Source organism: Hibiscus syriacus, unplaced genomic scaffold (genome assembly GCF_006381635.1).
Source record: "Hibiscus syriacus cultivar Baekdansim isolate YM2019G1 unplaced genomic scaffold, ASM638163v2 tig00110461_pilon, whole genome shotgun sequence".
Classification (NCBI taxonomy): Eukaryota; Viridiplantae; Streptophyta; class Magnoliopsida; order Malvales; family Malvaceae; genus Hibiscus; species Hibiscus syriacus.
This window is the reverse complement of record NW_024062746.1, coordinates 655,587-679,915: the sequence shown is the minus strand read 5'-3', so window position 1 is coordinate 679,915 and position 24,329 is coordinate 655,587. Positions and strand designations below refer to the sequence as shown.

Sequence of the window (24,329 nt, the reverse complement as noted above, 5' to 3'; positions counted from 1 at the left end):
ATAATTTTACCCTACCAGAATATTCTCATAATTTCCCATCCAAGTACCTTTCATGAAATAATTTATATGTTACATATCCAAGATGATTCTTTTATCACTAACCACAGAACTTGTAATTTTAATTCTAACAATCCATCAATTTCTTATAAAAGTCATCTGAACCATAATCAGTTACCGAATTTTTATCGTATTCTGATCGAGTGTAGAAATTACTTAACTACATGTATGAGACCAATTTTATCATATTCATGCATTTACCAATATTCACATGTTCCATAAAGCATAAAGAGGTAGTAAAGTATTACCTCGATTTTCCGTGCCATACTGGTCGACCATTTAAATTCCATTTGAACGCCCTCGATCTTTAATTCAACTTCCAATATTTTCCTAACGATCCAGGCCATTAAAATTACTAACTCGTATCCAAATAATTTCTCTTGCCCTAAAAAAAATAACTTATTAGAATCTAAATAATAATTTGAGGACTCAATTGATAAAATTGAAAATTGATGTTGCCATCAGAATAGCTAATTACTTAAATTAGTGACTAAATTGATCTTGAAAAAAAAACTATTATGTCATAACTATAATCACTTGGAACTAAGAGACAAGGTAAAGATCTCACCAAACTTGGGTGACTTACCTTGTGATTTACCACTTTATTTTCCTAGACATCTCCCACGTGATTTTTCATATTGGAATCATAACCGCATTCATAAACTTATCTCTTTCATCAAAGGGTATTGAAACACTTATCACCAAGAATAAGTTTGACACTAGCTCAAGCTTTGCGGCCGAAACCATGGCCGTTGTGCATCAACGAACCCACGGACATCTCTGATTGTATGATGGTAATTGAAGCGTGAGACCATGAGCGTACCCTCCCAAAACCTTATCTGAATAGAGGTTGTTGGCAACGTTGAATCCATAACAAGCCCCATAGATGGGGGTGGTGCAGTGGTAATACTACTGGCAGCAACAGTTGGCTTAGAAGGAGTAGAGCTTGAGTTGTTACTTCCAAGAGTTCTTCCAACACCATGAAACGCACTTTGGGGCTTATTCGGTTCAAAATAGTTTTCATCCCGTCTAAGGAGATGAAGTTCCACTTTTGTTCTCGGATCAGCTGGTTGAAACTCTTTTGGACATTGAGACTGCATCACACTTTTGGTGTGATCCCATAACCGAGAACCAATTGGTTATGTGTTGAGACATGAGCAACTCTCAATCTCCCTCCAACCTCGCTGGCGACCACCTCGTGCTCCCACTGTCAAGGTAAATTTTGATACTTGATTTTTTTGTTCCATCAGAAGGCAGTTTGGTCAGGGGTGTTTGTAAGAAATGAATGAGGTCATATTAAGTTCAATTCAAAATGAGACCAAGATGTTGAATTTTGTAGAGAGATACCAACCTGAGGAAACACCTTTCATGGCCAAAAAGGAGGCAACAGACTCATTCTTTTGTGCGTAAAGATGAAATAATAGTGAGGGACGATGATAAAGCAAACTCTTGTTGGACTTGAAAGATAGAACCGAAAGAGTGAGGTCTGAGTGATTTAAGGTGGAGGTGGCGTGTGCTATCATCAATGAGAATAAAGGTGCGGTGCATGTAGCCATTATTACAAGTTCATGATGTGTCTATAAGTTATAGCTTCTTTTCTAACGTTTTTTTTTAATAAAAACCAAACTGCCCTCACTTAAAACAAATATCTCTTATCTTATTGAGTGGTACTCAATTTCTTTAATAGAATAACAGTATGATTGAACCATTATTTGCCAACTACTTCATATCATTTCACAATAATGCACTAACGTATTTTATAATTCTCTTAAATTTATAATAAACAAGGGAGGAAAATTATAACTAATGTCCGTGAATTTTCTCCATAATTCTTTTGAACATAATACTTTATAAATCTAAAACTTTTAGCCCCTAAATTAGGATGTGACATTGAATGAGCATTTTGTTACAAATTAAAAATGTTAATGGTGGTTTTATAACTTTTTGAATTTCAATGGTGAAAAAATACACTTACTCAAACGTTTGTAATAAATGATGTAGTTTATCCTAAAATTAATTAGATTTTTTTAACAATTCCTTCCTAGGGGAGAGGGAAGAGAAATTCTACTCCTAATAAATATTGAACCCACAACCTAAAAGGAGGAAAAATGTCAGCTGGGAGGTTTTTAACCACATACTCTTAAGATTGTTGACAATTGGATTTTGATTAACAACATATAAGGTGAAAACTTTTTATTATGTTAATGATGTTTAACACTTTTATTTAAGTTTATATTTTGTATGTTGAGCTCTAGTTAATAACTAATTTGTAAAAAAATATAATTATATATTTATATATATATATATATATCATTATTTCTTATAAATTATTCATATATATATTTATTCTTCAAAAAAGGTGATAGCTTGCACTATAGCAATTCAAAAAAGTTGATAGCTTGCACTATAGCAATCACATTATCTAAGAAAATAATTTCCTACACTTTAAATGATAATTTTTTCCATCAATTATCTAATCAAATTTACCAAAAATAATTACAATAATAAACAATAATTTTATTTATAGAACAGAAATTGACACGGGATTTTTATTTGAAGAAAGAAAGTATTATTAAATATGTTTTGTTTTCTTTATGAATAAACATTTTAATTCTTGATGTTTGTATTCATTGGATTATTAATTTATTATTCTAGTCTTCAAAATAAAATTTTGAATTTTTTTATATCAACTTTCACTCAAATTAATTTTTTAGGGTTTAATATTAAGTTAGGGTAATTGTAAATTTATCTTTAATGCAAAAGCACAATACTAAAAATCAATCAAAATAAGGTAAAATGATAAATTTCGATCTTCAACTCAAGTATAGTGACAAATTTGTCCGTTAACATTTTTTACGTTATTTAATTTCAAGCTATACATGAGATAAGATAAAACATAATATGTTATTGCATTAAATAATGAATATTCCTCGCATATTATTATAGTAAAACATACGGATTTTTTATGAATTCTAAATTTAATCTTAGTCTTACTTAGAAGTGAGGAGAATGAAAGACATTAGGAGAAAAAATGAGAGTAGTTAGAGTGGGTCCATAACCTATAATCTAAGGGTTTGGAAGGGAATAAAGATAAACAATTTGACCAACTGATCAAATGTGTTTACTCTAAAAATCTGTATGATATCTAAAACATACATATTTTTTAATTAATATTAATATATTATTGACATCAAAATAATTTTAATTTTTAAAAAAATTGGGCCGTTAACTTATGTTTGGTATGACAATATTGATTAGGTGGTTAATTTGTTATGTTATAACCGATATTAGGTATATGTTTTTTTATATATATAGTAATAGATTTTAGGGTTTTAGCTATAATTTAATTTACTTAGAGCACAAAATATTGGAAAGTTGAATCTTAATAAGTGGATCCCCGAGTTCGATTTAGGTTGTCTGTTTTCCTATTATGTTTTATAATTTTTTTTTAAAACGTATTTTTCCCTTTACATTTCAAACTATTATTATAAGACAACTAGTATAAATACGATGCATAAAAACAATTAATATATAACATGATAAAAATTAATGTAAAGACATGAGCAATTTTCAAATATACCATGTGATTTTATGAAAATATAATTATTATTGTAATAATTACATGTGAATGTAATTATAAAAGTTTTTAATTATTTCAATACAATTGCTTATAAATATCTTGTCATATTTATACAAATTGTAATTATAAAGTTATATAAATTTGATTTTTAAATAATATTAATTATAAGATTAAATGTTATAATTATATATATGAAGAAATCAGTTTTCATCTCTAAAAATATAATTAGGAATCTCTAATTATATTCAAATTCAATTATTATATGAGATTTATTTTTAAAAAAAAGGAACATGCGTAGGGCATCAAGCTGGAACTTCTCTGTCTCTTCGTTTCTTCACTTGCAAGTTATTATGACCCTTAACTTGGCTTTTCCATGCCAAAATAGATATTAGCCACATTTATTAATTATAAAAAGCTATTGGTTTTGATGTCCACCTCTACAATTATAAAAAGCTGCTTCATTAACTAACCTAATTAATTGCATAAAACGAAATGTGAATTTTTTGCTGGCTAGGTCTTGTTTGTGATAGATTTTTCAAAGATTTGGCGTACTCTACCTTTTTGTTAAAGCAACGGTTGAAGTTGTGAATTATAAAAAAATTGCTTTTTAAAAGACAAATTGATGGTCCAAAAGTTTCGGCATGGTTTAAAATATATTATAATAATTTGCATGAACCAAGTAACATTTTGTTTTTGATGAATTTGAATTTATTACCCAAGAGCAGAACCTACTCAAATTTACATAGTTCTTAGATCATCAGGACAATTACACACAAAAGAATCAGAATCAAACAATGTCCCAATGCTTACAAAGATTACAATTAACACTGTCAACGGTATTTAAATTTCTGCCTCTGAGTTGGATACCAACTATGTACTTAATGACTTGAAGCAGTTCATGTGCACTTCTGGAACGTCCTTGAAACAATTTCTTGTTTATTTCTTCCCAAATAATGTAAATCATGGCATTAAGAGCAGCTTTCATTATGAAAGTAAGCAAAGATTTTCCTTTCCAAGTAGCGGAAGCCCATGCCAGAAAAGAATCCCAAGAGCGATCTTTATAATGGAGACCAGAAAGGGAGAAGATAGAATTCCACAAGTAATCAGCCATAGGACAATGAAGAAATAAATGGTCTCTATTTTCCCAAGGATCACCACTGAACATGCATTGGCAATCATTGATAAGCCTCATACGAAGTAGTCTATCCTTGGTAGGAAGTCGATCAAGTAAAACCATCCATGAAATCAAGCTATGTTTTGGTATATGAAGGGGAAATCAAACAAGTTTCTGCCAAAAAAACAAGGGGTCTCTTTACCCGAATATTATCTTATATACTCCTTATTGTCGTTGAAGCAGTGGACAGAATGAAGTACGCTTCAGGCCTTAGATTAAAAATTTTCCTTAAACTCCAGCTGGTACAAGGTCGGATTTCTGCATTCCAAAAGTCGTTATCTTTAAGAACATAACTGTTAATCCAGGCCACCCAGAGTGAGCCTTCTCCTGCAAGGATTATTTTGATAAGAAATATCATACAAGCTCAGTTCCATGTCTTAAGGTCTTTAATACCGAGTCCTCCCTCAACTTTAAGGCAACAGACATTTTGCCAGCTTACACGAGCTCCAGTTATTGTTCTGTCAGCTCCTTTCCAGAAAAAGCGGGAACATAACTGTTCAATCTTTTTAAGAGCAGAGTGAGGGAGGAATAATTGCCTACACCAGTAATTAGTGATGCTAAATAAAACTGCTCTTATTAATTCCAATCTGCCTACATAGGAAAGAGATTTAGTAGACCAGTGGATTAACTGAGCTTTAATGTTATCAATGAGGACCAAACAGTCCTTGTCTGATAATTTCCTTGTAACTAAATGAATACCTAGGTATCTCACCGGGAAGGACCCAATTTTAAAATCAGTTAGCAAATGGATTTCCTTAAGAACAGAGAGGGACATACCAGCAACAAAAAGTTCACATTTAGAGGCATTAAGTTTAAGGCCAGACATTTCATAGAACATGTCTAAAACACTTGTAACCCCAAGAACAGAATCAATAGACCCTTTTCAGAAAATAATGAGGTCATCAGCAAAGGAAAGATGAGTAAGACCAATTCTTTTCCACTTTGGATGGTAATCAAATATACTTTTAGCAGCTGCTAAGTTTAAGAGTTTAGAAAGAACATTCATGGAGAGAATAAATAACAAAAGAGATAGAGGGTCACCTTGTCTTATACCTTTAGCCCCTTTAAAATAACCAATTAAACTCCCATTGAAAGCAACAAAATATCTAGCAGAAGAGAAACATAGTTCAATCCAGGTTATAAAGGTGCTAGGAAGACCAATGGCTTTCAAAGTGGCAGAAATGAAATCCCAATGCAGGGAATCAAAGGCTTTGTGAAGATCAATTTTAAGGGAGCATCTAGGAGATATGTTCTTCCTGTTATAGCCTCTAACCAGTTCTTGAGTGATGAGGGTATTGTCTACAATACTCCTACCTTTAATAAAAGCAATTTGGTTAAGAGTGACTAGCTCAGGAATAAGATTGGTCAGTCTACAAACCAGGATCTTAGTGATGGCTTTGTAGAAAACAGAGCAACAAGAGATAGGCTTAAAATCTTTAACTTTACCAGGGTTAGGAATTTTGGGCACAAGAGTAATAATTGTTGCATTGAAGGCTGGAAGGAGAAAAGAATCTTGAAAGAATTGTTTCATGGCAGCATTAACATCATTGCTAATGATAGACCATGACTTTTTGAAAAATAAAGGGGTATAGCCATCAAGGCCATGGAATTTGTCATTTTCTTGACTGAAGAAAGCTTCTTTGATTTCCTCATTGGAGATTTCCTTAACAAGATCTTCGAGTTTTTCAGCAGGTAAAGCGAGTTGAAGAATGTCTTTTAACAAGTTAGAATCAGAAGCTTTCACCTCGGGATCACTGGTACCCAGAAGATTGGAGAAATAGTTAGTCACCTCATGCGACATTGAGTCAAAAGATTCTAGCCTATTACCTTAATCATCAATCAAGATTCTAATATTTTCTCTTTCATGCTTGAGGCCAATAGCAGAGTGAAAAAATTTAGTACATTTATCCCCCTCTTTTAGCCATAAAATCTTGGCCTTTTACTTTAAAAACATAAATTCTGCATCCTCAAGGTTCTTAAGATCAGTTTGGAGTTTAATTACCTTGTCGATGACATCCTCACTATTTAAGGATTTGATTTGCTGGAGTTCCAACTCAGTTTTCTTTTGGTTGACTCTTGTAGTAAAATTGATGTAATAAGACTGATTGAGGGTCCTGAGGTTAATTTTCAGAACTTAGAGAAAGGAATCTACATTGGATTACCATGGATTGGAATTTTCCAAGACTGGTTGACCACACTTAAGAAGTTAGGATGTTGAGTCCAGAAGTTAAAGAACTTGAAAGGCTTTGGTCTGTTGTTTTAAGTTTCTTTTGAAAGCCAGACCAATGCCATACAGTGATCTGAGACACCAGGAGCGAGAAATTCGACATGAGAGGACTTAAAGGAATTAACCCAATTATTATTGACAATGACTCTATCCAGTTTTCTAGCGAGGAAAGAGTTCTGCTGTTTGTTACTCCTAGTGAACTGGGGACCGTGAATGCTAAAGGTGTAAGCATTTAATGTCAAATTGTAACGAGTTATTTTTAAACATATATTACTTTGTATTATCCTAATTAATAAAAATAATAATAACTTTCTTTTTTATTTTTATATTAAATTTAATGTTCATGAATCTTTTAAAAAGGAACCAAAGTATTTAAAAGATAACATTTTTTTATTAAATTTGAGAATTATCTTTGATGAAAAATATTTGTTTCATACCAAAAAAATAAAATAAAACAGAAAAATGAAAAATGAAGAGAGAAAAAATGTGTTGTAAAGAAAGAATATTCTTTTAGAAATGATTGAAGTTATGTTGAGGAAGAAGTTCATCAGAAGCCGGAACTTAATTTTTTTCCAGTCAAATGATGAATCAATCTCTCTGCCAGCCTACCCCTAAAAGTTTAACCTATATATCTCAAATTTGAAATTAATTTTCCTTTTAAAAAATTGCATTATATTATCCTTATTTCTTCTACATTTATAAATTTAAAAGGGATGTTTTATCTGATAGAGAATAAAAAAATTAACCAGATTTCCCCAAATAATTTTTTTAATTAACCCTACTTTAATCAGATCTTCACTCAATCCCGATCCAATAACTTTATATTTGTTGATTAAATTTGGTTGTGGTTATGATGTGATCACTACTTAGATCGGTCGAGCAAATGAAAGGCATAAAATATATCCCCACTTGATTCTTGCACCTTCTATTTAATATTTCCACTAGTGTTGATTGCGTTTGCCACACATCAAAGATGGTACTGGGAGAAGTTTAATATAATTCAAATTATAACCCTAGCCGCCTATGGAAAACATTACTCATCCCCGTGGAGATTTTGTTAACCAATCGCAGTTTATACATGCTGTATCGACATCTCCCTCTCTCGGTGGTAGTTTTGCTGGGATCACTCATGAGATTGAAGTTTTGACAACTCCGACTCTGGAGAGACCGAGTTCACCCTTTCTGGATGAGGACCAACGTGTCACTAAGAAAGTGAGGAAGTTAGGCAACAAGAGAAGTAATCCTATGCTAATGCAGTAATCGGTCAAGCGATGAATACAGTAGATATTGTTTCACTCCAGGCTATGGATGAGGTGGTCGTTCTTGATGGTGAATTCATTTTGGATAACAATGGTCTGTATCATGTGATCCAATTTGTGGATCAAGTTCACGATAGAATCGACCATAGCATGCGACGCTCGGTGATAATTTGGCCTCTTGGAAGAGCCATCGATTACAAAATGTTGTTGAATCGTATTGGATTATTATGGAAGTTACAAGGACAATACCAAGTGATCGATTTGGAGAATGAGTATTTTCTGGTGAAATTTGAGTGTGAGCAGGACTATATCCATGTATTAACGGAAGGACCGTGGACTATCTTCGGAAGTTATCTAACGGTTCAACCATGGAGTCGTACTTTTTCCACAATGGAAAAGCATCTATAGCAAGTTATTGTTTGGGTTAGATTATCGGGCCTCCCATATCGATATTACTCCAAAGCAATTTTTCGCCGAATCGCTTCGGTTATCGGACAGGTCGTGAAGATTGATTATAGCACAAATTCTGGGGAAAGAGGTCGCTTTGCTCGTTTGGCAGTGTTAGTAAATTTAAATAAGCCATTAGTTTCCTGTCTCAAGATAGATGGTTTATGGCAAAAGATTGAATATGAAGGCTTGCAATAAATATGCTTCTAATATGGGGTTTATGGGCATTCGAAGGAAAGTTGTGGAGTGGTAGAAGTGAATACAAGCAAGGTTGGAGCAGAAAGTGGTACTAGTATGGAACGGGATCAAGTCTTAGGTGATGAGGAAGTGGGTTTTGGGCCATGGATGATTGCTGAAACGCACTGTAGGAGAATGAGGAAAAATCCTGCAACAATTAATAAAGTAAGCAGCGCTGATGCGAAAGGCTCTCGATTTGCTGTCTTAGGTGTTGAAAATAATAATTTTGAAAGAAATTCTACAACAATCACGGAGGAAGCCGTAGCTGAAACACATAGGAAAAGTCCACAAGTTACTACAACAGAAACTCGTCGAGGAAGCAGTTCTCAGACAGATACTCATGCAAAAGGGAACAAATTACAAAGTCGTGGTGAAACGGAGGTGGGTGCTAGTAGTCTGGGACATCCAATTGGGTTGGTGAATGCTGGAAACAATCAAACATTTCAACAGGTCAACGTGGTAGCCATGGAGGATGGAGAGATTCCCCAAGTCAATGCACATCACAATGCATTCACATGAGGAAACCATGCGGCGATATCATTTCAGAGGATGGTCGAAACAAAGGTGTAAATCAGAATAATCGTACTAAGGTTAATAGAAGAGAGGTGGGGGACAATATCAAGGGGCTGAAGGTTAAAAAAAGAACAAAGATTTCAAGTTCTCCCCAGTAATTCTGACAGATTGGTTACGGAATGCGATGTTGAATCCTCAACGTGATTGCAGAACGCAACAAGGATGATGTTCCTCTAATGTGCATGAAAAAGGAATGGATGAAGGAATCCCGCCAGCAGTGGAGCAGTCGGTGATGTTAATGGAAGAAGTCTCACTCCCAGATAGTGAGAATGCTAACCCGAATATTCCTCAGTAATGGTGTACTCTCGGTTTTTCTTATTTCTTTAATGGTTAAGTTTCTATTTTAGAATTGTCAAGGAGCTTGAAGCTCTAACTTTAGATGCTACTTTCATGAACATTCTCGGACAAGTCGACCTGGAGTTGTTGTATTGTTGGAAACTCGTATTAGTGGAATGACTGCAGATAAAGATATTCGGGCATTCGGTTTTCAAAATTCATTTAGAGTTGAAGCGCATGGGTTTAGTGGTGGAATTTGGATTCTTTGGAAAGTCGAGATTGATGTTGAAATTCTAACAATTTCGCATCAATTTATTCATGATAGATGTTGGTCGGCTGAAGTATTTAGATGGTTATATTTTACGGCAGTTTATGCGAGTCCTCAAGTGGAGAAACGACGCTTAGTATGGAGACATCTTATGAACCTTGCTCCCGGCGAAAATGAAGTTTGGATCATGAACAGTGATTTTAATTCCATCATTCACCTTGATGAGAGGGAGGGAGGCTCTAGTCGTGGATCAGGAGTAAATAATTCTTTTACAGATTTTATTTTTGATATGGGATTAATCGAAGTGGACTATAGGGGATCTCCGTTTACGTGAAGGAGAGGAAATCTTGGTAAACAGTTAGATCGTTGTCTTATGAGTAGTTGTTGGGCTGAAGCATTCTCGGGTACTATGGTGTTGCACCTTGACAGAGTGGGTTTGGATCATTGTCCTCTCCTTCTGTAAATACAGTATATCTCGAGAATACATGGAATCAGGCTGTTTCGCTTTATTGCCGCTTGACAGATCATCCTCAATTCAAGAGCCTCATTTCGGAAGCTTGGAATAAGGATGTAGATGTATTAACCAATATCAATTCATTTAAGAGCAAAGCTACCGAATGGAACTTAGAGGTGTTTGGGCATATTGGGAGGAAGAACAATGAATTACTGGCACGATTACGAGGTATTGATAAGGCCCTAAACTCGATTTATTATCGACGATTGGAGGAGTTGCATTCCAAGTTAAAAAGTGAGCTGGAATAAGTCCTTTAAAATGAGAAAAGTTTGTGGTTTCAGAAGTCTAAAAATCAATGGATTATCCAGGGGGATAAAATCACAAAATTTTTCCATGCATGCACGATGATGAGACGTCGGTATAATTATATTGGTGCGCTCAAAACATCAGATGGTAATTGGGTGTCGGATCAACAAGCGCTTTGTTCGATGGTGGTTAATTTTTACAAGGAGTTATTCACTAGTACCAATGATTATGAGATTGGGTACTTGGTCCAGGGGTGTTTTCCGGTAATTTCTGATTGTAAGTTGAGCAACCTTATGAGACCTTTATTCTCGGAAGAAATTCGTGACGTCTTATTTAGCATGAGTCCGCTAAAGGCGCCTGGAGTTGATAGGCTACATGCTTTTTTCTACCAAAGGAATTGGGATATTGTAAGTTTCAGCGTGTGTAGATTGATCCATAATATTTTTGCAGCAGGGGAGTTTGATAATGAATTCAACCGCACCCTTTTGGCGTTAATACCAAAAGTTAAAGCACCTGAATCTTTTAACCAATTTTGCCCTATTAGTCTATGCTCAGTATTATATAAGTTGGTTACAAAGATTATTGTGCATCGGTTGAAGTCTCTGATGAGCCACTGGATATCAGAGACCCAGACGAGTTTTGTTTCGGATAGGTCAATCACAGATAATATTATTGTTGCGCAAGAGGTAGTGCACTCCATGAGATTAAAAAAAGGAAGGACCGGCTACATGGCCATAAAATCGATCTAGAGAAAGCTTACGACCGACTGGAATGGCCTTTCATCGAAGAAACATTAGAGAGCTTCACATATCGGAGAGCCTAATACTGCTTATTATGCATTGTGTAACTTCTGTCTCGACCCAGGTACTTTGGAACGATGCTATGTCGGATTCCTTTTCTCCCACAAGAGGGCTGCGTCAAGGGGATCCGCTTTCACCTTATTTGTTCGTGATGTGCATGGAGAGGTTGTCACATGCGATATCGAGAGCATTCAATAATGGGGAATAGAAGCCTATTTGTCTATGTCGTTATGGGTCTGCTCACTCTCATCTTTTCTTTGCGGATGATTTGGTACTTTTTACGGATGTGTCAATGGAGCAATGTAACGTTATTCAGAATATCTTGGACCTATTTTGCAAGTTTTCGGGTCAAAAAATAAACATTCAGAAATCTACCATCTATTACTCGAAGAATGTGGCATCGAATTTAAGAAATTCCATCAACTCAGCTTTCGGGTTCGAAGAAGTTCAAAATTTGGGGAAGTATCTTGGAGTACCTCTATTGCATTCTCGGATTACGAGGGCATCGTATAGTTATATTGTTTCGAGAGTTCGGGATAAACTCATAGGGTGGAAGGCAAAATTGTTGTCTTTGGCAGGAATGATCACATTGGCAAAAGCAGTACTATCGTCGATTCCCTTTTATTTCATGCAATCTACTAAGCTTCCGAAAGGGATTTGTGATGAGATCGAAAGATTAATTCGGGGTTTTATTTGGGGTCGTACTGAATTCGGAGGAGGAGTATCTCTTGTTAAGTGGGAGACTATTTGCAATCCAATAATCAATGGTGGTCTTGGCATGAAGAAATTAAGCACTCAAAATGATGCATTTCTTATGAAGATAGCTTATAAATTAGTAGTTAATCCCGACCAATTGTGGGCTAGAGTGCTAAGAAATAAGTATAAATGGGTGGATTTGATCCCCGAATCCATTAATCGTCCAAGTAGCTCGCATCTTTGGAGGGGCATCGCTCACGTATGGCAAGATGTTCGACAAAGTTTGGCTTGGAATATTGGCAATGGGCATATTGTTAATTTTTGGTGGGATGATTGGCTTAGAGATGTGGAGCCTTTGGAAAAATATATTGTAAATCAAGCTGAGAGAGCCAATCTTCCGAATAGTTCGGTAGAAGAGATACGCTGGGTTGGAAATGGAGTGTTGATCAACACTTCTCAATTAAATCAGTTTACGAGCTGAAGCATGAATGTCAAGATGACGCTACGCATAAGGTATGGGCAGTAATAGCGAAGTATCGAGGGTTATAGAGGATAAAGATCTTTTTATGGCTACTAGCGAATGATCGATTACTTACGAATACGGAAAGAGTAAGACTTCATATGGCATCTCATTCATACTGTGGAATTTGCGGGAGTTCAGGTGAAACAACGGATCATCTATTTCACCAATGTCAAGCTTCCATGGTAATTTGGGCATCTTTAATTAAAGCTGGAAAATTAGATGATTTTTTCACAAGAGATCTTAGAGAATGGTTATAGATTAATATCGTTTTCCCGGGGTTTTATGCGAGAGAAGAAGGGGATTGGGATTTATTGTTTGGATCGAATTTGTGGTTAATTTGGAAAGACCAGAATAGGAGGATTTTTGACCCGGAGTACATTGAGAATGATTCTGTGCTAGTGTGTGGTAGGCGACTAAGCCGTGAAGCTAGTAGTGCATTAGATTCAGCCTTATCATTAGCTCAATCTTCTCGTCTTTTGTTGAATACGTTTGATCCTTGGATTCCGCCTCCTCTCAATTGGTGTAAGGTTAATATTGATGGTTCATGAAAAATAGGTGACGGATTTGCTACATGTGGGGGTGTCATTAGATCCTCGAATGGTGGTTGGATGATTGGTTTCTCTAAAGCGATCGGTATTTGTTCTATTGTTGAAGCAGAATTGTGGGGTATCCATTAAGGACTTTCTCATGTTTGGAATCTTGTGGAGAGGCAAGTAATGGTAGAAACCGATTGTTTGGAGGCTGTTCGAATGTTGCAGGAAAGTTATAGAAGAGCTTCAATCATCACGCTTCTTGATTGTGTTAAGGAGTTGATACACCGGGATTGGAATGTGGTTTTGAAGCATATTCACCAGGATGCAAACAAGGTGGCTGATACTTTAGCGAAGTTAGCTACAGCGAGGGGCGAAGTCCATATGGTTTTCACTACTCCGCCAATGGAGGTCGTCGATTTTGTACAACAAGAAGCTGTTGGCTGTGTTTTGACACCAGCGTTTTAATTCGTGTATTTTATTCCTCTTGTTTCATAAAAAAATGGTACTGGGAGCAGGAAATAAAGTTACACCTATTTCACTAAATTATACGAATGGTATTTATCCCTCAGTTTCCTTCATATTTAGCTATCAGTTTTAAAAATATTATGTTTCAGTCGCTTATATTATTATTATTTTTGAATAAAAGGAGGGTGAAACTATTACATTAAGATCTTACAAGAAGGTAAAGAAGACCATAAGTATCTCTATAGGAGATATCCGACAGTTAAACCAAAAAAAGAATAAAAAATAATCACTAAAGTATCTAGGGGAGCATCCATTTTTGTGATGAACTCTGTTGTTTTATTTGCTTCGTGATAGGTCTTCTTGAAATTGATGAACCAAACCTTGTTGTATAGATCTACAATGAATCTTACTAGCGCGAAAGGATTATCCACGGACGGAAGAGATAGCCGGCAAGGTGCTTCATTATTGTCGGTTTACACAACAAAGAGCTCAAAACCATTTCACCTTGTGATATTAACACCTTCAAAGATACCCCAAAATTCCATCTCTAACACTGACGTGTGGCCAATATACACACAAAAAGCAAATAAACAGTTTCCAATGAGCTCAAAAAATAGTCCATCAGTTAATTGCAACTTCCAAGAGGGCACCATCTCTGTTTAGGCGCAGTCATCCGATATCAAGCGATGGTCATTGTATTTGCTGCATCTCCTAAGAAATTAAGCCATTGTGTTATACGGTGGAATTAGCATATTATTTACTCCATGATATACCAATTTGAAAAGACATCTTTGGGTTAAAATATGTCATAAAGACATTAAAAAAAGCGTGTCATAAAATTAGAATAAAACGTTCTATAAAAATAAAATTATTAAAAATAAAGAAAACAAAAAAAACAAAGATATACTTTATTAAGAAAAAATAATGAATATCGGTGACCGGTGACCAGCACAAAGTCTGATGTTGTTGTCGATTATAAATATAAAAAAAAAGAGTAACGACGACTAAAAAAAGAGAAAAATAAGATAAACCCTAATTTAAGTTTGTTTATGATTTTAATCCATTGTGTATATATTAATTTAATTTAATAATTTTAATTAGACCATAATTCATCATTTTTTTTTCAAATATTCATTAGATATATTTTAACTCGTACAGATAAATATCAATTAACCGAAGGGTAGGGAGATATTATACAGATGGGTATTGACTTGCTACTTGCAATGCTTAAAGGCCCAAAAAGATGTGTCCCTCTAAGCTGACGTCCACAGAAGAAAACGAAAGTCGGTAAGGTTGTTGCACGTATTTTACTCTTAAAGGCCCACATCCATTTAGTCTGCCTCAAATTTACTTTTAAGTAATATTAATTTTTCATCTTTATAATTTAATTTAAATAGTAGCTTTTAGCACGATCTAATTGACCTTAGTTGAGAGTCCATGGATTTGGGCACTAGATGATGTGTGAGCATTCATTGTCAATTAATTGAGAGTCTTTGAACATATACTATTTTGTATCTACCCCATATATGTCAAAAAAATAAGAACTTTTAAAATACTCATCAGATTTATATCATACACGAGTACCGTTTAGTAATGACATTCAACAATGAAATACGTGGGCAATCAATCACTACATTTTCATCATGGTCGTGTTAAATTGTTTTAACATAAATTGACTTTGTACTCCATATCTCTCGTGTAAAAATATTTTTGAAAGTTACATAGAAAAGTTTAATTATAATTTAATTTAATATAATTTTTCACCACAAGAGGCTATTTCCTCCATAATTTTTGGGTTATATGAATTGTCTAAATTGATAAATATTTTTTTTATGTGTGAGCGAAGAGATGAAGAATCAAGAGAGAAATAAAGGGGGAGAAAGAGAAGGCCGCTACAAATGGAGGAAGATGAGAAATTTGAGGATTGGTCCAAATATTTGATGAGTTATTTTTGAATTAAAATCTAATTGATATAATTCATAAATTTTTTGACTAAATTTGTCATTCTACCAATATATGTCATCATTTATGTTAATTTTTTAATGGAGGTTTACCAAAATAGAAACGTAACGTTAATTATGATTTTGAAAAGAAAATAATTAAGTGATCAAAATAAAAATATAAGAACAAATTAATGATCAAATAAGTAATTTTTCCAGCATAGTAAACAAGTTAGTCGTAGATATCTTTAATTTTACAAAACATATGGAATTGGCCCATTAAGGAGAAGTGAAATAATAGGAGAATTAATCAAATAATAATAATAACAATAGAGGAAGTAGGAACCAAGCGATCTTAGCGGTTAAGAGATTTGTTGTTATTATTTGAGGTCTTCGATTCGAGTATCACATATGTTAAGAGTATGAACGTTTATTGTTAAATGATTTAAAAAAAAAGGAAAATAATAGAAACACAAATGGTGTAGAATATTGAAGAAATCCATATGTTATTCATCCCCTTTGCAATTTTAGAGTGAAATATGTCCAAGAAACTAGGCATTTTTACCAGCCTTTCAACATTTGACAACCTTCTTCTAAAAATCAAACAACAAGGTGCATGCTTTTTGATACATGAACCAGAAACTCCTTGCTATGAATTCAACACCTTTTTACTGTTATTTCTACGACATCCATGTTCAAGCAAAACCATAAATTGTGAAATTCTTCATCAAAGCAATGCTCTATTTCAGCATGGTTCTTAGTGGATAAATAAACTCCCGTTAACGACGAATTCCATCTTTGGGAAGAGGTGGGAGATTGGATAATCTCACCAACTTCTCATCTCTTGCATCAGATGATTCCCTGCACGAAAGACTATTCTTCCTTATTCTTCCTTATTTCACTTGACAGCTTGCCATCCCCCCCACTTTTGGTTCATTCTTTGTAAGCAAAAAGAAAAGGGTCTTGCGCCCACCACCTCAACCCTTCCACCGAATCGCTCCTCTTGAGGAACGGCTGTTTCGAGAACGGAGGCTGAGGAGGAACTTTCTCCTCATCAACCAAAATCTTGGGCGTAAGGGCATACGACCCTACACCAATAGGGCAGTAGTTGACCTTGGACGACATGGAAACCCCTGGCTTGTCCTCCCAAGAAAAGGATACATTTCCTTGTGAATGAAAACTCATATTTTTCCAACACCGATCAATGAATAATTTGCTGACGTTGCTTATATATCAACTTTAGGATTAATTGTTCGTCACACAATCCATTCGGTCAAACAACATATATGTATATCTGAAGAGGATGCAAATGAAACGTGAAGATTAAGCACAAATTTGCTTTCAAATGAATTTAAACAAGGAAACTATGAAAGTAAAGAAAAAGGGCAGAAAAGATAAAAAGCTTTGTTTGTTAGTTTAACAGCGTTGACTTGACAATCCCTTCCGGTGGTTCGAATTTAGGGTGGGTAAGTTGATCATTTTCATTTCAATTAATTAAAATATAATTAAAGAGAAATTAGGTTTTATAGTTAAGGCTTTGTAATCACGGCATAATGGTTGAAGCTGGTGCCATTCCGAAACTGGTGAAGATTTTTGCTGAATGGGGGCGATTGTTTTCTAATCAAATATAACTTCATTGTGCTCTTGTTACTTGCTGAATTGGCACATGAAATATGATGACTTACTGTAACTGAAACAACTTTTGAATGGTACCAATGAAACATTCGTATTTCAAATGCAGATGAAGCTCCTGAAATGCTTTATTGAAACTTGTTAAGGACCAATATTATATAGTAATTCTATCATAGAGGAAGGTCTGGTTCCTGTGCGTATGGGTTTATGATGTGACTCCATTAGTTTAGATACTTGACCTTAATGATGAGGTTGCCATATCAAGGGCAGTCGGGTTCATGTTCATTACTCACTCATCTATCAATGGACACAAGCGGATTTCATTCAAGGAAATTGAAGCCATAAGCATTTGATTTGGGTTTTGGATCCTAATGTGATAATTTTTATTAAAATTATATGATTTTTTAAAAAAAAAGTAACAAAAAAATAAGTTCATAATGTCTCAATTTTTAAAAAAAATGATGTCAAAAAAAATATCAAAATAATTTTGATATAACCCACTAGTTTTATTAAAAATAAAAAATTAAAATTACAATGTTTATAATAAACAGTTAATTTGTACTAAAATGATATGAATAATAAGTGATGTCAGTTAGTATTACACGTGGAGTAATCTGGTTTGATAAGTAGTTGAGTGGTTAGCAGATTGGTTAGTTTGCTACGTTAGTTGCATGGCTTAGAGTTTGCTTTATAAACAGTAGTTAGAGAACAATCGTAATTAGTTTTTTGATCAGTAAAGAAACCTTTCATTGCTCTTTCTATTATCTCAATAAAACATAATAAGGATATGTGTGAATAAGCCACTTAAGATCACACAGTGACCACACAATGACTATATAAGAAAAATATTTAAAAAAAATTAACTAAATAAAATCGAATAAAAGTTAAATACGAATATATCTGACCGTATTGACAAACGAATCACAAAAGATGACTAAGCTATCGAAAGACCATCAAGAAATTATAAATCAGAGTCGAGCGACGTGAAAAAAGTATTAACAAACGCAAATCGTGTATTCAAATCCAATTCGAGAGTCTAAAGTAGAGAAAATCAGCATGATAACAAATAAACAACATCTTGATCAATCGTGAAGATGTCAAATCCAACCCTAAGAAAAAAGATAAACAAAAAAAAAACAAATGACTGAAAATATGCCATAAAGGTAGAGTTATTAAAAATTTAAAAACAAGGAAAAAAGCAAAGATACACTATAATAAAATAAAACAAAAGCAATGAGTATCGATGATCGGTGATCAACATCAAGGTTAGTGTAATTGTCGGTCACAAATATGAAGAAAAAAAGAGATCAGTGGTGACCAAGGGAAAAGAGAAGAAGAAAAAACTACTAAAAACCCAAATTTTTGAATCAAAATAATTAAAATTAAATTATTAAAAATTAAAAAAATATTAATCATTAAACTTTATTATAGGTTAGATGGATGATGAAAGTCTAAGTAAAAAAATATTAAGGATTTTAGTAAATTTGCATGATTTACAAGAAAAATTCAACAAAATTAAAAACTTTAAAATAAATTATGAATTTTCATATATATATATATATATATATATATATATATATATTGTTTTATTGAAATTATTACTTAGAATACTAGAAAAGTGAAAAAATGTTAGTTATGTAACACCCTTAACCCGCATTCGTACCCGAATACAAGTTAAGAATGCTACGCTTTTCATATAACATTTACTATTTGAAAACAGTAAAAATTTTGTTTCTTTAAAATTTCCAAATTTAATCATTTAGACTCATACTATTTAACCATATAAAATCATAATGTAATATTTTAATTTCCATTTTACATTTGTTCTCGCATAGTATCTAGGAAATTTAATATTATTTCATATCATAATCTAAACTATCTAATTTAAAACTTAACCGATTAATCTTTATAATACAATATTTTACTACCATTTAATATATTATTATTATATTTTCTCCTTTCTTTATTACAATTCTTATACTATATCATTTCTCGTTTAAGCACAACTTTTAGAATTTTCTTTTTACAACACTATACATAAAATATTTGTAACATCTATAATCAGATTTATTCTAAAACATGTTTCTTTGGTTGTTGTCTACCGCCACATGATCTCCCACTGACAACAACTTTTATTATATTATCTTCATTACACAGATATACATATCATTCGTATGTAAATTCAACCCAATATAATTCATAGTCTATAACCATTCAATGTAATTTACACTATGTTTATAACATTTTACTGTAAAATGTAATAATTAAACTTGAACCGTTCCATATCATATAATTAAACTTGTACCGTTCCACATCATATACTTACTCTTTTTCTTGTATCAATCCTTTCAATATATTATTCTTTTTCCTCTATTGTTCCTTTCACTGCACTATTCCATTTTCTATACTGATTTCTTTACTATATCATTTCTTTTTATTACACTATTTCTCTTATTGTATCTTTTATTGTTTTGTATCTGATGTTGTATTGTTTCACATAATATATCGTGTATTGTACTATTACTTTAATTTAATTTTATAGCCCAATACATAATCATGAGAATGTATGATACTCGAGTCTCATTGAGTGATAGTTGCAGTATTCAATTATCACTCCACTTCATGCACCACAAAGATACATAAGTCATATGAGTGATTTGTATTGTATTCAACTATCACTCCACCCCATGCACCACAAAGGTACATGAGTCATATGAGTGATCTATATTGTATTCAATTATCACTTCATCCCACGCACCACAAAGGTATATAAGTCATATGAGTGAGTTGTACTTGTTCACTCTACATTTTGCATCATTGACTCTTATGTCTTATACACTGAGCTTTTATTTATGTCTTATATATTTATTAATATAAAACATTTAAAGAATAATTATCAGCTTCATACATTATTTTAATATATATTAATATTTTAGTTAACTTAACAATTCATGTTTATATAAATGTTTTAAAAATATTATTAACGGATATTTGATACTAATTTATTTTACAAAATCTATACTAACATTATTTTTTCCAATCATTCACTTGACTTTTCAACATTTTACATTTAATACTGATAAACTTTTCTTTCAATTATAAATCCAATATTTAGTATATATGCAAATTAGTTCCTTAATATTCAATTTAAATCCATATCAATTATTTTCACATTATATTAAAAGTAATACATTAACTTTATCCAATTGTCTTTTTACCACAAACTTTCCTAAAACTTACGAATTTGATCTCTATCTTATACAACTTTTCACATTAAACCAAATCTCAATTTAACTATTCAAGTCCTTCTAATAATTATTTAGACATTACACATTATCTCATACTCAATTTCTACTTTAATCCCTATTTATAATTTAGTTCTTTAGCTTATATATTCTTCCAAATTTGATTCTAAACCCATAATATCATAATTTCAACCAGAAGTTAAATTCTGTTAAATTTTCAATTCAACATTTCTATTTTGTTTAATATAGTCATTCTTGTCATTTAATCCTAAATTCACAAATATTCCAATTCACCACCTAGACATCAAATTTAGCACTCCAACTTTTAATCTCATCCTAATACTTCAATTATTAAATAATTACATGTTAATCCTCATTTTTCTCAATTTATGCGATTAGATCCCTATACTTTCACCATTTTCCAAATTGGCCCAAGTCATATTCTAATCATATAGAATCACTCATTCATAATTTCTAAACCTTGTAAAATTTTACCACAATTTTTCCTTATTTCTTACCTTTGGCTAAATACTTTTAAGTTTTCATAACATAGTTTCTATTTGATTCAAACATAAATTCATCCTCTAAGCAAGATTTCCATGAAATTATCATAATTGTGTCATATGATAAATGTCATAGTTTTCATGCTAAGATAGATAATAGAGTTGACTCATTTCGACCAATTAAAATAGTATATAACATAAAAATATCACAAAATGCATAATTTAACCCCATTTCAAATACTGACAATTTGTATTACCCTCAAAGAAGTATTTTTTTGTATTAATATATACACTTAAAATTTATTATGTTTGTACCATTAAAAACTATGCTCTAATAATAATCTAACCATATAAGGAACATCTTCTAATCCAACTTGTAAATTTTATGGCAAAATTTTCAATCTAGGTTACAGAATTTGTTTGGAGCAGAATCTGCTACCCAAGTTTCTGACCTATCACCGATTAAAAATTTATATCTTTTTGTATACAACTCTAAATTAGTATATGATTGTTTTAAAAAAAATTAGACTTATTTACAAATCCAAAGGTATAAAAATCATCTTTTATTAATTCTTGTATAATTTATAGTGATTTTCTAAACTTACTACCCAAATTATCAATTTAAACGATTTCACTAATTTACATTTTTAACTTATTCACTCACTTTTATTAGCTTATCAAATGAACACAAATGAATCAATTGAAGATCCTAATATCATCAACACACTCACCTTCAGCACAATACAATAACTTCCAACAATTACATAATTATGCTTTAATATCTTAAGTCATGAAAATTAGGCTCCTAATACTCTCCCAACATGTTTAAAGCTTGATTCATCAAGTAAAACTCATTTCCAATCAATTCTAATCATTCTAAATCAAATTCAAAGAAAAACAAATCAAATTCAACCAAGTTCCTCACATATCCATCAATGTCCAAATCACTAGATCAATACCTCCAACAATTTTTATTCAACTTTCATGCTTAATTATAACCCTACAACATTCCTAATCTAAAAAATAACCATATAATTTTTACAATCCAAATCTACCTTCCTGCAATTTTTTAGAAACTTCCAATTCGAGCCGGTTATCCGAATAATATATCGAACTTTATCATTTAATAGACTTTTATGCAAACTCCGGATAAAAAATATGAAACTCACTAAAAATAATTGTCTTGGGATGAATTACTAATTTACAAATCTAAAATATAACTTTTGAAAATTTACATTGTTAGTCACTATACTTTTACAACTTTATACTTTAGTCCCCAAACTTTCAAAATTTATACTTCAATCGCTAATCAAATTTTTGGGGTATTACAAGTTAAGTTGAGGTTCAAAGGAAATATTACCTATTAATTTAATATACCAAATCATCTATTAACAATGGTGAACGATAACTAATGACGTCGTACTTATTTTATGACATAATCAAATATTTGATGTCCACTTTATAACTTTTGAAAGTTCAATTTTCAAAATATCAGTTTTAAATAATTTAATGATCATTTGTAAACTTTCATTTTAAATAATTAAGATATAACAATAAAATAACCCTCAACATTTGCTTTTTTCTGCCCTCAATGTTATTATATCATGTTTATAAAATGTTTACCTTTAATTGACTATTTAGAAAGATCTTATAGAAAAGAATTGAAACTTTAGGATTTATCTTTTAGAAAATAAAAAACCATTAAAGGTATAATTGAATAAATTGACAAATATTGAGGGCTTTGTTTTCATTATGCCATTGTTTAAGGTGGGGAAACTACAATTACTGTAACAAAGCTGGATTGGTTGTCAATCAGGCTAGAATATTTATTGGGCCTTGGCTTTTTCCAAAACCCAGAAAACACTTAGATTTAGGGTTTCACGCTTATAAAATGCAAATCAACTCTTCAATTCTCGGCTGCATCTCTTCCTTGTGATATTCTCTTCTCTCCTCTCCTTTACTTTGGAAATTTTTAGAAATTTGGTTTATTGGGTAGGTTTTGTTGAAGTTATGGCATTGATGACAGATTTGCGTTTCTCGATTCTGAATCGATTTTCTATCTCTTAAATTTTTAATTTCAGAACCAAAGAGCTCTCTGATGACACCGTTTGTGCGTGTCTGAGCCTTTTGTGTGTGTGTGTTAAATCTGCTAAAGCTGAGGGAATATGGAGATGGCGATGATTATTAAAATAATTCCTCGTTCTGATATTTGCTCAAATTGGGCATGACAGATTTCTTATTACACCCATAGAATCTGAGCTCTCCTCCCTCTTTTTATTTTTCAGTTTTTATTTCTATTAATATTATTTTACTTGATCAATGTACGTTTTAAATTATCTAATCTTATAATTTTGTCGATTAATTCGGTTTTGTTTGTTAATTTTGTCTAATTAAAATAATATTATTACTTAACAATGAACTCGGTTCATGGTATGAAGGATATATTTTGTTATTGAAATGGTACAATATTTCGGAGGTAATAGGATTGGTGTCGTATCTTTGATGACAATTGAATACGTTCCAAGCGTAGTTGAAGATAGGGAACCGAGTTAAACTTAACTAATACTGTAGATTGGGATTTGAATAGAGTTGGCAAGCATGTTATTTGGATCGGGTCGAGTCGGGTCATTTTGGATTTGATTTTAATTTTGGTCAATGGTAAGTTGGGTTTGGTTAATATCGGATCAGTTGGTTTTCGGGTTAGATCAATATAGAACAGTTGATTTTCGGGTCGGGTTAATATCATATTGGTTGATTTCGGGTTTGGTTAATATCGGATCGATCGATTTTTGGGATGGGTCAATATTTAAATTTTCGAGTCAATTTAGGTTGAGTTAAGTATAAGTTCAATCGAGTATATATAAACTTATTGATATATTCTTATAAGAAAAAATATATTTTTGCGTGTCAAACTTATCATTTAGGTTCAAGTTCAACTTTAAACCTACAATGTTTCAAATAACACTATCATTTATGGATGATAATTTGACCCGAACTTATAAGACAGAGAAGATTTTAAGACTTGAATTTCATATTGATCTAACCTTATTAAAAGTTTGTGGTGTAACCTATTTGGTGAATAATTAAATTTTGAATTATAAATTTTCTTCTCAATTAAAATTTTTAATTAGATG

At 32.4% G+C, this 24,329-nt stretch overlaps 3 protein-coding genes and 2 non-coding genes across 5 annotated transcripts; 3 read left to right on the top strand and 2 right to left on the bottom strand.

Annotated features, from left to right (window-relative positions):
* Nucleotides 1-776: 776 nt before the first annotated feature.
* Nucleotides 777-1,157, bottom strand: LOC120126660 (plant UBX domain-containing protein 5-like). Its single transcript, XM_039144791.1, has one exon. It carries the CDS (start codon nt 1,155-1,157, stop codon nt 777-779), a length of 381 nt encoding a protein of 126 aa, XP_039000722.1.
* A 3,267-nt stretch (nt 1,158-4,424) lies between these two features.
* LOC120126659 lies at nt 4,425-4,874 on the bottom strand. Its single transcript, XM_039144790.1, has one exon. It carries the CDS (start codon nt 4,872-4,874, stop codon nt 4,425-4,427), a length of 450 nt encoding a protein of 149 aa, XP_039000721.1.
* A 4,873-nt stretch (nt 4,875-9,747) lies between these two features.
* On the top strand, nt 9,748-10,860 carry LOC120126657. The gene is made up of 3 exons (XM_039144789.1): nt 9,748-9,845; nt 9,964-10,354; nt 10,528-10,860. The coding sequence occupies exons 1-3, from the start codon at nt 9,748-9,750 to the stop codon at nt 10,858-10,860; spliced, it is 822 nt and encodes a 273-aa protein (XP_039000720.1).
* Nucleotides 10,861-23,206: 12,346 nt separating this feature from the next.
* On the top strand, nt 23,207-23,322 carry LOC120126747. The gene has a single exon (XR_005516485.1). It is a non-coding gene; the product is annotated as a small nucleolar RNA snoR126 (small nucleolar RNA).
* Nucleotides 23,323-23,363: 41 nt separating this feature from the next.
* Nucleotides 23,364-23,459, top strand: LOC120126745. Its single transcript, XR_005516484.1, has one exon. It is a non-coding gene; the product is annotated as a small nucleolar RNA snoR8a (small nucleolar RNA).
* Nucleotides 23,460-24,329: the final 870 nt, after the last annotated feature.